The sequence below is a fragment of the Hippocampus comes genome, unplaced genomic scaffold, assembly GCF_001891065.2.
Source record: "Hippocampus comes isolate QL1 unplaced genomic scaffold, H_comes_QL1_v1.1 scaffold261, whole genome shotgun sequence".
In the NCBI taxonomy this organism is placed as follows: domain Eukaryota; kingdom Metazoa; phylum Chordata; class Actinopteri; order Syngnathiformes; family Syngnathidae; genus Hippocampus; species Hippocampus comes.
The window spans coordinates 1059563-1074461 of record NW_017805824.1 but is presented as its reverse complement, the minus strand read 5'-3'; the positions used below and the strand labels follow the sequence as shown (position 1 = coordinate 1074461).

Genomic DNA, 14899 nt, shown 5'->3' with positions numbered 1-14899 from the left:
AAATAATAATAATTAAAAAAAAGAAACAAGAAAATAGAAATATTAATGCTTTGTTAAATTCAGGTAGGTGTAGGGTAGTTCTAAGGGTGCACTTTGGGTGGACAACTCTATAAGGCTTTTGATAAACGATCAATACATATCGGTACAACCATACGATAGTAAAAGTCATTATACAAAGTTCAGACGACCTGGATTATACTTGAGGATTGAATGTTACATTTACATCTTTGCATATGTTTTGCAGATTTAGGCATTTGGGGAGGAGAAAAAAAAAATAAAAAATACATTTGTTTTGTTTTTTTTCTTACGCAGTTACACATCACAACTTCACATACAAAGCAGTGTCATTTTTTGCCCCCAAAATAAGAAAAACAAAATCGGGGAAAAATACATCTTTAAAACTAGAAACTGTTCTGTTTTTTTGTTTGTTTCCTCAAAATTCATCTCTGGGAAGTCCACCACCACTCACAGACACACACACACACACACACAAACACACACATGTATTGTACAAAGCGGGAGTTAAGGCATCAAACAATTGCGGTCAAAGCTCGTGTATGACAACGGCACACAACTCGGGCAAGTGATTGAGCATTTATTCCATGTTCACCTTAAGGTCCATGTACGACTGCGCTCTTTGTCCTCACTAATAAGACAACTCGGCACACTGGGAGCAGACCAAATAAAGGCCGAAACTTCAAGATTGTACTCGCGTGCTAGAGAGTAGGAACGTTATAAAACGCATATATAAATTGTGTGTGTTGTCAAGCGATTAAAATTTTTTCAACAAATTAGTCGCACAATTTTCCACAGCGGCAATGAATCCCATTTTTTTTTTTTTTTTACAAAGTATGTAACAGATATTTACTTGAGTAATATCTTGGAAATAATGTCAAATTATCAAAAAGAAAGCAGATTTAGATTCAAAGACGATTCGAATAGCTTATTTTGACCTTTATACATCTTTATATAGCGCTTTCAGAACAGCTGCAGCGGTAACAAAGCGCTTTACAGAACACCGAACAAAAAATAGCAAGAATATAAATCTTCAAATACAATTCTCCGAACATTTAGCGCTTGACTAGTAGCATGTAGATGTCAACTGGTGTGCAGTTTTTCTTCCCGAGTACCTTGGACTTGTCTGACTTGTATTCCAAAGTTCTACTAGTGAGGACAAATAGCATTCTAGTACATAGACCTCAGGATCTCGAATAGATGCGCAAAGGACTTTTGGCCCTGCGATTCTTCAAACGACAGCGACAACACTGCCAAGAAGGGGATATTTAGTGCAAGTACTCACAGCAACACACCGTCAGCCATGTCAACACAAGTAAAAAAAAAAAAAAAAAAGGCTGGCGTGGCACAACAACAACATAACAGAGCGCCCCCGGTGGCCAAAAGGTAAAGATAGAGGCGGCAAAGCTCGCGCCCTGAAATGGGATGAATACCTTGTGATTGTTGACACTAAATCAGGGGTGGGGAAACGTTTTCCGAACGGGCCTATGTTTGGTTTTTCCAAAGTCTTGCAAAAATCACAATTTCATAAACCTGTTTGCATAATGGCCTTAAATCATATTGAGCTTACTCTATATATTGATTCCAAAATTATTTTGTGACAACAATGCATAGATGGCAGAAACAATGTATCCGTTTCTCCATTTATACAGCCGTCATTCACATAACAGAATAGATTTGTTTTCAGCTAAGCAGGCCCATTTCACACAGTAAGTAAACGAAGACGACATCACCATAATTTTAGTATACTCTACTCACAAAAAGTTAATTAAAGTTAACACACTTGAAAAGTGAACTTAATTGGACCTCGAAACTAGTGGCAGACTCTGGCATGTGCGATATATGTGGCAGCGCAGGGTGATATTTCTGCTGCCCACCAAATAAAAAAACCTGGCATTAAAAATTATTTTCTATTGACATATAAATCATTGGCGTTCGTATGGGGACTTTGCGCGCCCCCTCTGTCAAAGAAAATTTCAGATGAAACAGTGATTTCCAACCAGTGTGCCGTGAGAGCTCTAACGGTGTGCTGCGGGAACTTATCAAATGTTACTTCATTGGTGATACAATTTATTTATTGATAAAAATTAAATGTATCTTTGTCCTATCGATGCCAGCAACTTTGATGGCAAAAAGTATGAAATTGACTTATGACTTATGTATCCTCTTTTTGTGACAATTCTGTTTGGTGGTGTGCTGTGCGATTTGTCGAACTTAAAATATGTGCCTTGGTTCAATAAAGGTTGGGAATCACTGCTCAAGGTGTCTTGATGTCCAATTATAATGGAACCAGGTAATGTATCGATCCATTCATGGATCAAAAACCTGTTAGAGATTTTTGTCATTGAGCTTCTGAAACATTTCCAACAATTGTTGGATATGTACATTCAAAGTTTTGGAGGTCATATTAAGGTCACCTCTAAAGGTTTTAGTGCACTGTAATTGCCCCCCCCCCCAGCCCGACATCTTTAAGTTTCTGTGAGTTGAGTATACTTGTGAGTTTTGTTTTTGATGGTGTACTGTGAGAACTTTCTCAGAAAATGTGCTATGCTTGAATAAAGGTTGGGAACACTATTACTATATATTACGAACATATGCGGGTTAAAACATTTTTTTTGGCCTCTTCTGAAGAGTTCCTCTGAGGTTTTATTTGTTTTCAGAATTGCATGGCAAGCGAGAGCACGTATTCTAGTGCAGGTTGGTTGCCCAGCTGCTGCTTAACATCCACAATGACAAGCGGAGAGAAGAACGGCAGAGCAAACTAGCAATCGGCTGAGCGGTCCTGCTGTGTTTACTGCATAGAAGACGGCGTGTGTAAGTAAAAAAAAAAAAAAAAAGGCAGCCGTATTGCAAATAGCATCAAAATCACTCATACAGGGCGTCCCTGAAGTCGGGACATATAACTGACAGCAATGTTGAGTTATTGCATTGAGTTTACCTGAATTTTGCAAAAGGCATCAACAATTTGCCTAACAAATGTTGGAAATTATATAAAAGACGTTAATACGGTGTTTCCCCCTACTATTTGAGTACTTGGTGAATTGCCCATATATGCAACAAGACGATGGCTCAGCACTACTTTTGGCACACCACACTCAGTGGTGGAGGGGTCGTCTCCCAACCCAGAGGTTCAGGATTCAATCCCTGGCCATTGCCACCTTGTCTAAGTGTCCTTGAGCAAGACACTGAACCCCCAGTTGCTCTTTATGTTGCGTCATCAGTAAGTAAATAAGGAAACCGTGTAAGGCGCTTTGTACTGTAAGTGACAGCCCATTTACCAGTTCCTTGATCCCAAAATGGTGCCAAAGCACGACATTTTTCTATTAGATAGGGATATGTCATAACTAAAGGAAACGCCTACCATCGCTTCAACATAGTTCCTTGGCACAAAGATACCACCAAAGCACCACTTTTTTGTTAGAGGGTAGGTTACTCCCATGAAAAAAAATGTGAATATGTGGGCAACACTGTATTCTAATTCAATGGAATGTTGGAAATGTAACTTAAAATATTAAAGTGTCCTGACTTAAGAGACACCCTGTAGATTACTTTTTTTTAGATGAGGCCAGAGGCCAGACATTTTAACTTAAATATTTGCTGCTCAACACAAAGCGAAACAGCCAGTTGGAAGTCGTACTTTTTTAGTCGGAATGTCTCTGCGTGTATGATGTGCTGCCTAATTACTAAAACCTTTGCATGTTTCCGTGTCTTCTAATTGCACTTACATCTTCAGTGAGCAGGAGGAAACTGCAGCATTCATCTTGGCTAATTTGTAAACAGATTTTTTTTTTGAACGCATGTCAGTTTTCCAAGCATATTCCCTTCGCGTGCTGTGAGACAAAAGTTTGGTGACTAATTAACCACGGACAAACAGAGGAAAATACAAAAATGTGATCAAACATCAGCGAGATGGGGAATCAACAAGCTTAGAAAATGGAGGATGGAAATAGTGCATCAATATTTAAGTTGGGGTGAGACAAGGTGGGCTTTTTTTGGAAAAATATCTGATGAGGATGGCCCCGCTGCGGGCTCTATTGCTTAAATTTTGGTAAATGCGCAGACTCGAGACAAAGGCAAACGTGATTCTCTGGGTCATTCCCCAAGGTCACAGTCTGCTGTTTAAGGAGGTCTCTGTGGTTCATCGAGGAGATGAGTAGGTAGGGTGGACTCGCTGACGATACTGGAATGAATAAAGCACGGATTCCAGTTTGTTGTACTTAAGCACACATAGACAGACATAAACACACGGAGGTGTTAGTGGACAAAAAGAGGGCGTGATTGATTCTTCACAAGTTGGATTGTAAGACGAGCGACGGAACGCGCTGTGCTTCGTGTGTCAGCGTCGCGCAACAGACGCCGGCCGTCAGGAATGGATTCAAGATTAGAGGGCTCCAAACGCAAGCTGGAGTCGTCCAAGTGCATTCCAATCAGGAAGCCGGGGCGTTCCCAAAAGAGGTGGTGACCTCCAGTGAGGAAGTGGTGACAGAGGGAGGAGAAATGCAGTGTACGAGGACTATTCCTGGAAACTACAAACTTCTCCCTTAGGGCGAGTGACGTGGAGCCAGAACAAGATACAGATATAGATATTTTTTTCAGTTGGATGTGCAAAGAATCTTCAACATTCTCAGGCTACATTCTCACTCTTTTCTCCATCCGCAAAAGGTCTCCTCCACAGCTGTTACTAGGGCTGAACGATTTTGGAATACAATCTAATTGCAATTCCAAAGTATTGTGGTTGCAATTTAACATGAGATTAGTTTTTCAAGGTCCTTATCTCGTGTATTTAAAATGATAACCCAATGATTGGGGGCAAATTCAATTGTTTATACTGCAGAACTTTACCCGTGAATATTTTTTTGCTCAGATTTTCATGGCAATTTTTGTTAACCCTCAACCTTCATTTTTTTCCAATGTAATGAAACTTGAATTGTTTTTGTTAGTGCTGTGTTTCGTGTATGTTGATGTTACTTCTGGGCAAAATGTGTTCCTTCTATAAAAAGGTGGTAGATAAAATTGTGGTAATATAGATGTACTTTCATGTGCTTTTAATTTTTGGACAGGTAAAGTTCTGTCATAAAAAACTGTTTAAAAATCTCTCCCAGGTAATGTGTGTTTATTATTTCTGTTTACCAATTGCGACTAGATAGTCGATCAGTTCCGTTTTTGTGCATGTGAAGGATTAAGAAATTGCTTTTTCCAGTCATTGTGCTTCTTAGATGGGTTGAAAAAATAAACTGTTAATCGGTGAGCAGTTTTTGCCAAATTGTATATGCAAAATGGCATTGGGTGTCTGTGATAACTGATCACTCTAATTGACTGTTAGCTAGCCAATCGGAAAGGGGAATTAAGAAAAGCAAACAGCAAAAAGCATTATCTAGTAAATAAATCTGAGCTAAATATTGCTATTGACATAGATTTGTTCCATCTTGTAGAATGAGTATGTTGGGCAAGGTTGCAGTGTGTGCAGTTCATTCCACGAAACCATGACTGTGGATGGTAAGTTAGAAACAATGTTGTAGAATGCGACTGTAATGCATTCTAAATCAGTGTGATGTCGGTTTAATTTCGATTAATCGTTCAGCCCTAATTTCCACAGACCGGCGTTGCTACTTCCCTGCATTGGAGCGTCCTTCGATGGACAGTTTGACCTCTTGGGGGATAAAGGAGGGCCGGATGTGTCCAGAGGTGCTGATCTGTGGACAGGCGCCATGCTCTCCCTTCATACTGTATCTTTGGAGGCCAGGTGAGGACCAGCGCCTCTGAGAAGCACCCAGCACGGCCCCCATGGCGGCACCCGCCAAGGCAGAGGCATCCGTGTGCAACTGGTAGCCGCTCTGACTCCTGGGGTGCTCGCCCGAGGTCCGACTCGGTCTGACGTGGGGCTCGGGGTGGTGTGTGGCTTCTTCCTTGTCCGCCGTGTCTTTCTCTGCTTCCCTCTGCCTGTCTCTGTGCATGCGCTCTGTCCTGAAATGAGTCTGAGGACGCGAGTGCTGCGGGGCGGGCGGCCCCATGAGCTGCTGAACGGGTTCAGACGCAGAAGCGCTTTTGCTCAAAGTCCTAGCCACATTCTGCTGTTGGGGGTGATGGTGTTGCACGGCGGCTTTTTGCTGCAGTGTGATGGACACGCACACATCCCCAACTTGCATCTGATGGCAGGCCAGGCCGTAAAGCTGTGCTGTGCGGTCCGGGCTGTAGGATGACCAGCCTTGGCCAAACACGAAAAAAGGGTGCTCCGGGGGTACATCAATGGTCACTTTGCTCTGCTGCTCCCCCACAGTAAAGTGCAGCGTCACGAGATCGGGCCTCTGCTGGCTGGCGCGAATGTCCACCACCATGCTTGAGTCGATTTTCAGACCCCCACTAAGCTCGGCGCTGCGCACAAAGTCCTGAGTCTGCAGGTCCTCCACGCGCTTCAGCTCCCCAGTGGCCAGCTGGATAATGGCGCCCTTCATGAAGTGTGACGGGTTGGCAGTGGCTGGTCCGGGGACAGTGCTTGGAGCTAAGACCTGGGTCACCTCAGCGGGGGGCTGCTGCTGAGGTATGACCGGCTCACCCACGGCCCTCTCCGGGAGGCACGCCCGGCCTGAAAGATCTGAGGCTTTAAGGGAGGACTTAGGAGAGCTGTCATTGGCCTGTTGCTGAGGTTGTGGGTGATACTCCACAGGGACGCGCATCGGCTGCCCATTGGCTAGCATGACAGCGTGGGACGGCGGACCTGCATGTTGTTTTTGCTGCTGCTGCAGTCCACTCACTCTGGGCTCACCGTAGCTTACAGGTTGGACCAGGTACCCGGACTGGCCAGAAGCGAGAGCCGGGTTTTCTCCGTGGACATCTCTGGCTCGCTGCATACTCTGCGACAGATTCATGGGGGCAAAGGAGACCTCTTTACGCCCTCCGCTGACATCTTGGTTGGAGGACGAGGAGGAGGAGGAGGTCAAACTGCCAACCACCTGCTGCACCTGGAACAACATTGAAAAAAAATACATCAATAATTAAAACGTATTCAACTTGTACAGCACGAAAGGTGAGACCATTTAGAAGCAACATTCTTGAGAACAAATATGCCCCAAAAGTAGAATAGAGTATTCAACCATTTATCCTGTCGATGAATTGAGTAATCTAATACAAAATTATTTTGCATTATTAAGCACAATAACAGAAGCAGGTGAGGTGCGGGTATATTTATGTCATCGGACAGCGGTTGGTAGAGGAGGTCATTGGTTAAAATCCCGGCTTTCACTGCCTGCTGTCAAAGTGTCCTTGGAAAAGACATTGAAGCTAAATTGCCTCTGTCTATATTGTAAATGAAAAAAAACAGTTTTCAATTACCCTCCTGGTTTCACAAAGAATAAATGTCCATTTGGCATCCTCATATTAGATCTACTCTCATATCTGTTACTGACTGTGTAAGGCTTTTATAGGTAGTGTCTGGCCTGGTGAGTGACGTGGGCGTCAACAAATCCCCATGGAGAGTTGGCTGACTGTTAAACTATTTTACCCTAGCCCAGAGAGATATATCAATGTGTTAGCCCATCTGCATGCTGAGAGACTGGGGTTGATTTGTGGCCATCAACAGCTCATCTGTGCCAATCGACGCAGCTTATTATGTGTTCAACAAAGCCATTAAAAGTGTAAAGGCGGCTCTGTCTATCATTGACTGATTCGATGGCAGATTATACAAAAACACCTAACATCAATGTGTTACCTTGTGTTGGGAATCATAGAGTTGTTCCTGTGGTGCATATTATACATCATCTTCCTTGTAAAGTGTGATATTATCTCAAACTTTGGGGATTATCTGTCTTTTACTGAATCTTTGCTCCTGGTTTGCCACCAACGTACCAATCTATTCCTTCACAGAAGGGTGCATGTGATTGCATTAGCACTTCCTCTATGTGGAAAAATTATCTGTGCAAAGCTTCCGGGTAGGGATTTTGCTTCAACCTTTTGGGCTAACAAATTACTCTGCATGCCTATTAGTTTCATTGGAGACTGAAGTCCAGGGTGTACTCACTCAAACACAGCTAGGACATGCTATCCCCCCCTTCAACCCTAATGAGGACAAGCGTCACAGAAAGTGAATGGATGCATTTCATGTAGAAGTTAAAATAATGACGAATAAAGGATTACTGTATCTGAACAAAAAAGTTGAGAATGAAGTCTGTGTCATAATGGATGCCTGTTTTAGATGACTCACCTCGAGGTCACTGTCTGGAGTGCTGCGATGGCCGGGTGAGCTCAGCTTGCGTTTCTGGTTGGTCTCGTGCGCTCCGGGTAGGGCGGCTACTTGCTGTACTCGCGTGTTCCTGATGGGGTAGAGCGAGTCCAACGCAAGCTCCCTGCCCCCGCGGTCCTTATCCCCTCCATTTATCTCTGGCTCCTTTTCCTGATGCACACTGTGGGTGTCCCTGGAGGCGGCGGCGGCTCTGGCAGCACCCTGAGGATGGTAGAAGACCGGCATGCCCCGCGAGCTGAGCTCTGCGCCGGACAAGACACTGACAGCGCCGAGTTGCTGCTGGGCGGCCTGCTCTGTCGGCAGCATCAGCGGGACGCTGCCGGATGCAGAAACTTTGGCAAAGGTATGAGTGGCTACCTGAGCCTGAGGAGGTGGGGAGACCACACCTTCTTGTATGACAGGCTGGTAAGGGACAAGGTGCGACACGGCATGGGCCTGAGAGATGGTCGCTGAAGGTGAAATTAACGAACCGGGGACAAAGCCGGGGGGCAAAGCGTACGGTACCGCCGCATACGGGGAGCTGACGAACTGTAGGGAGGAATGAGGGAGCTGCGTGTAGCCCAGAGGAGGATACGGAAGGCCCGGATGCTGCAGGAGGGGCGAGTGAACAGTGTAGGCTGGAGAGATGTGGCTTAACACTGTGTGAGGACTGGTGGGCGAATATGTAACAGACGGTAGAGCCACTTTATAAAGCATACTGTATTGGTCTACTGGCACTGCTGATATGCCCTCAGAAGTGTCCACGCCGTAGTGAAGTCCTGGCTGAGCTCGCAGCCACTCCCCGGACGGAGGACCTCCCTGAGAGTCACTGTTGGCTGCACAGTTCGAGATGGAGCCCACTTCATCCTCTGCAACAGCGCTTCCTCCACCGCTGGCACCCACACCTCCTCCTCCTCTTTCAATGGTAGACGCCACTCCTGGTATCCCTGCAGTGCCGCCACAGTTACGAACAGGGAGGTCCCTCTTCTTAGGTGGCAGACACTCCTGGTTGCGTTCCTGAGCTGGTTTCATCGCGACGTTGAGTCCGACAAAGTAAATTCACTGAACGCCGCAGGGGCAGACACTCGCAAGCCAGTCGGGCCACGCAGGCACCAGCTCTGAAATCCCCGGGCTGACTTCCGCTGGCAATTCTCCTGAGAACAAAACAAAGCACATATGAGCGGGAGAACAAAATCATGTCTTCTCTGGGGGTACATTTACAAAATGGCTGTCTCAGATGACTTTATTCATACATGGCAATGGCGAGTGATGAAAAAATCGGAAGGGGCGTGGCCTGGACGAGGGCGTGGCCTGGACGGGGGCGTGGTTACTTACAAAAGTGGCACTAAACACTCTGAAGATGAAGTGTATTAAATTTACACAGTTTGAAAATTGAACAAAAAAAAATCCCAAGATTTTCAAGTGAAAATTTGTGCAATTTTGCCTATGCATTCCTGGTGAGCACCAAGATGTAACTCCAAATTTGTTGCTCAAAATCAAAACTAAAAAAGTAAACACATTCCCTGCCATATTTAAGATTTGTTCATGACTTGTATTCATAAAGTGTTGTGTAAATGTGATAAAAAGCTGTTGATTTTTACCTCATACAGTGATAGTGAATATTTATTATGCATACAATTTATTATGCCTAACCGTGCTTTATTATCCAAGACAAAACGTGAATTATCAATATGAATATAAAACGCAACTCAAAACAAATAAATGTTATCATGCTGTTGCTACAAATGCATACCAAATAAAATTGAAACTATCATCCTCGTATATTTGAATAAAAAAGTATGTACCTCGGAGTGTACCTGTCTATCGGCGAGGGGCGTCAGTGGAGCAGATTTCGTTGCTTGGTTCAGCCAAAGTACCCCAGCGCGTAACGTCTTTAGTTGTATCCGCTGACTAAGTTTGTTTGAAAAATGCCGATCCCAAAGAATAATTGCTCCGTCGAATGGCGATTTTGTCGGCATGTTTTTTCACTTTTGTTGCATGATCTGTCAGTGCCATGCATCCACGGGAGCCATAGTTAATTAAGTCACTCCAATACACACAATAAGCGCTACGTCTGGTTTCTTCAAAAATTGTCCAAGAGCTTCTGTAACTTCGTCGAACTTGGAACCAATTTTAACCTTTACAGTGACTTTTCTGTCAAGCCAGTCCAATCGGAATTTATTCTTGACATTTGAGTCAATTTCTAGGATTAAAGACTCCTGATCTTTCGTCAAAAATTTCATAATTCCGCTCAAAACGATCCCAGAACAATGAATTTGCGAGACGAACAGGCCGCCATGAATCAGGTAAAACAATATGTTACATGCAATTTGATTGGTCCAATCGCTTGTAGTTAACCAATCGCTGGGCCGTTTATAATCGAGCTAAGACTTCCGCAACAAATAATGCCTTCAGTGATCTGATTAGTTGAAGCTTTCATACACGTCCAATCGCAGGGCTGTTTACAAACGGAAAACGGAGAGACTGTTCGGGAGAGCTCGTGAAAACTCGACGATAAGGTACCTGACCGTCCCTAAAATTTTCTCAACGGATTTAGACGATTCACAAAAATGATCAATTTAAGAAATAAAACGGCGGATTTCCGCGGATCCGCGGAAAATTGCCATGTATGTTTATTTAATTTGGGGTTTGGAATGAATCATACATGGTCAGTAAAAGATGATGCTGTCACAATGATGTCACTGTTGGAGTGCTGGCACAGCTGTTTATCCTCAAAGACAAAGACAACAATTCTGCACCAGATCTGAACTGCAGCCACTTACTCTCCTTTTCATCACTCTGTTATTGATATGATAATCAGGACATATAGGAAGGATGTAATAACTATTTATGCTAGCAACTGACTTGAGAAAAAAGGTACAACTGAAGTCATCATTTGTCTTGTTGAAAAAAATCCATCAGCTTATTAGGTTAAAAGTCCTATTTTAGAATGCTGCAGTTGTTTTGGTGAAAGTAAAGCATCACAATTCAGAGGCTGTAATATTGCATTTGGACTGCTGAATGCTACACAATCATTTTTACGAACAATATTGCTCTCTATCACATGCAATAATGAGCATGTCTTGACTGCAAATTTCCCCAGTGTGGGACAAATAAAAGTTATCTTATCTTATGTACTGTAACAGCTGTGTAACTGACCAGGTACACTAGCTTGTCGTACCTCTATTAGTACTTTGACTTAGAATTCCACAGATGAACAACATTATGTTCACCGTTCACATTTTGCTCTCTTCAGAAGGATCACACAAAATCGATTATCTCGTCTTATCATCAACAACATTTGGTATTTAACTTTGAATCCATCACGAGTGCACCCGCAGTCACAAATGTCTTCATTTTTTAGCACAAAATAAATTTCAGGCCCAAATAAAGAAAGTTTAAAGTAAAAACGGATGGATGGATAAACAAATGGTTATTATTACACAATGTGAGCATTAGTGTGTTTTATCATAATGTTTCTGGTGCTTTGTTTGTGTTTAGAATGACATTGGTACGACTAATGACGTAAAAAAAAAAAAAAAAAAAAAAAAACTACCAGTTAACATTGAGTCATGCACGTCGTTACCAGAAGCGCAAATGTTGTGCAGATCTGAACTAATGCAAGTGTTGGCTCACTAACAACAACAACAACAAGTTGTCCTACTAATGAGGACAGCAGTACAGTGGAATTTAAGATGGATATCAAGGATAACGAACAAATGCTCAAACAGCTTTCTGGCTTCAAGTTTAAGCATTTATAGAATATCCGACTGGGGTGCTGAATAATGAATTAAAAACAACTACCGGTACTAATAAATGCACAAATGGCTTTGTTCTGAATTCTATTAGTGGATATGTGACACATCTTGCACTTCCCTGGTAGTACAAGTAGCATTCAGACATCAACTAGTGCAGTTTTGCCTCAGTTGTTACATGCAACTGTCCTACTCATGAAGACAAAGAGCATACTAGTACATAGACGTTAAGTGGGATTTCAAGGATATCAAATCAATGTTTCAACGGCTTTCAAAATAGCTGCTTTAGAATTTAGATTTCTGCACACAAAATTACTAGTAAGCACTTTGCTCGGGTCCAGCAGGTTACTAGTGTGTGACACCTACCAACTAGCTGGGCCTAGGAGTTACAAGTACAGCTCAATTGTTTACAAGTAAGGTTTAATTACATTTGAGTTGGTCAAAAGTAGCAGGAGTAGTGAGGAAAATGTTTATACACATAGACATTTGTTCTTGTAGGTGCACTGTCTTATGTGGATATCAAGCATAGTGACAAAATGCTCATGGCCTTTCCATATTTTTACAATCACGTGGCTGTAAGGTTCCTCAACATCTCCTATATAGAGCTATAAACCGAAAGAAAAATTAATGCTTTAAAGATACTCAGATGATTTCCATGAGTTTCGTTTTTTTAATCACATCATAAATTCAATATCACATCACTGCTCAAAGCCTTTCCGTTCATGTGACCACGTCCCATAACATGACGGATTTCCAAGTACACTTCGAAAACAACAATGACATATTCCAGCTATGTTAAGCAGAGCCGCATCGTTTTAAACGAGGATGTCATCATGTACAAACTAGCAGCGTATTCGTGGGAAGGGCACAAGTTAATCGTGAGTTTGGTCAGTTATCTGTGTGAGGAATAATGTTCCAACGATACCATCGATGGGCTTCCTGGTTCTCACTGGGAACACTCAGTGAGCCCAAAAGTCACTCGAACTCCGTTACACAGCACAGGCACTGTTCACCGTTAACTACTAGTGGGTGCGTTTAACGAGCACTTAATATAACGAAAATCACACGTTACATTGCATCCTTTCAAGCGTTTAGTGCGATTAAGCGTTTTGGTGTTTAAAAAGTGGAGTTCGTAGGCCTATTATTCATTATTCGTGTCGCGTTCCACTGGTTCCGGCTAGTTAGCTGCTCGGCTAAGGCTGTTAGCTCACTCAATTCCACTCCTGCTCGATTCCTATCGCTTCACAAATGCCGCGGCAACTCGCACTGTGTTCTTGTTGGGAACGGCGACGTAGGGGAGTAAAGCAGACTTACCTCCAATTGTCATCGCGGAAGGACTTTGCTGAGGGTTGGAAATAAGGAGAGAGGATGAGCGATGTGTGACAAAAATCAAGGCTCAGAAGTCGAGCCCATCTCGAAGGCCAGCGGAGGCGCTCACAGATGACGTCATCAGGATGATGCTATCGCCTTACAAGTGACTCATGTTTTTGTGTCTTAGTACATTTAGATGCCCCGTTGCACTTTTATAGTTCAAACTAACAGTTCAGTCAGAAATCGACAACGTTATTTAGGTTGACTCACATGACATCACGTTTTCCATTCGTAGTTTAAATTGTTATCAGCTTGTGGTTGCTGTAATGAGGGACTCGTGGTATTCGCGGGGATCGTGACTGGATTGGCTCGCAAATAGCGAAATACCGCGAACAATTGACACGCACTCAGTTGTATTGAAAAAAAAAAATTGAGGCGGTGTCAATTATCATTTAAGACAATAAGAGTTTTTCACGTAAAACGGTTACAAATTTTTTTCAATTGGCAAAAATAAATACTGTATACAGTATCCACAGTTGCCACACCCCGCGTGTTTGGGCGTCACACTAATTATCGCAGTCATTAGATTAGGTGAGAAAAAAATGTTTAAATGTGTAGCCTCTATTAAATACTTTATTTTTAACAATTAAAATGTAATATTTATAATGAACGTGGATATTTTATTAAATACAGCAGTGCTTATTGATGCAAATTCAATTTATTCTGTGACCACGCAGGTAACGCCATACATGTTTCTCAAGTCATGTTTCCTTCTTGAAATGAATGGAAGTGCCATTAATCTCTTCCAGCTCTGCCACCACCCAGAAAACATCGTGTTTTTAAGAAATATAGCACTCTATATTACTTTATAAAAACATACAGTAATGACACCATTAAATACAATGAAAAAGAATGAAACTAATTTCATGCACATTGTGCTGCTCATTCTGGTGTGTATACCTTGACTACCAGGGGCCTCAGTAAGCTGCATGTCATTCTTCATAGAAGATAAAGAATGTATCTCTGTTAGTATTATATTAGCCGTCATTTGGTGCAGCAGTGCCTATGTACCTTTATTCACTGCTGTTTTTAATACATGTTAATCTTGTGTTTTATGTTTATGAAGCTTCCTTGTGGAAGAAGTGTTCCCCATCTGCCAAAATAATGCAGCAAATTTTACAGGATGTCTTTCTTATGACTTTTCGGTTTCGAAGATTAAGATGCTGAGAGAAGCAGAGGGTGCTTTTTGGGAGGCATGACTGCCTTGTGACAAACCATCAGTGATGTGTTCCTCGAGCCGGTCCTTGGCCTCGAGGACCGGCTCGAGGACCGAAGGTCGGTCCTTGGTCCTTGGCCTTGGCCTTGGGAGTCAATTCCTTGGCCTTCCAATTCCTTGGCCTTGGCCTTGGCCTTGGGAGTCAAGTCCTTGGCCTTGGCCTTGGCCTCGGGTTGCCGGTCCTCGGACACAATGAGGGATTAGAGCCTCGAATCCCTTGTCCACAGGTATAAAGTGTGACCGAGGATCGCAAAAACCACGAAGGAATCAAATAAATTCCATCCAGTGAAACGCATATTGATGGATTAAGCTGGCGCTTTAAAAGGG

General features: G+C 43.0%; 1 protein-coding gene across 1 annotated transcript; it reads right to left on the bottom strand.

Annotated features, from left to right (window-relative positions):
* Positions 1 to 409: 409 nt before the first annotated feature.
* Positions 410 to 13692, bottom strand: atxn1l (ataxin 1-like). Its single transcript, XM_019886921.1, has 3 exons — positions 13300 to 13692; positions 8213 to 9384; positions 410 to 6974 (listed from the first exon to the last, which is right to left on the bottom strand). The coding sequence occupies exons 2-3, from the start codon at positions 9260 to 9262 to the stop codon at positions 5622 to 5624; spliced, it is 2403 nt and encodes an 800-aa protein (XP_019742480.1). The 5' UTR covers positions 9263 to 9384; positions 13300 to 13692; the 3' UTR covers positions 410 to 5621.
* Between the last annotated feature and the right edge of the window lie 1207 nt (positions 13693 to 14899).

Bases quoted from the DNA above. Each gene is read 5' to 3' on its own strand.
- atxn1l (XM_019886921.1), bottom strand. From the start codon at position 9,262: ATGAAACCAGCTCAGGAACGCAACCAGGAGTGTCTGCCACCTAAGAAG. The intron at 6,975-8,212 runs GTGAGTCATCTA...ATGTTGTTCCAG, and splicing joins CTCCAGACAGTGACCTCGAG to GTGCAGCAGGTGGTTGGCAG.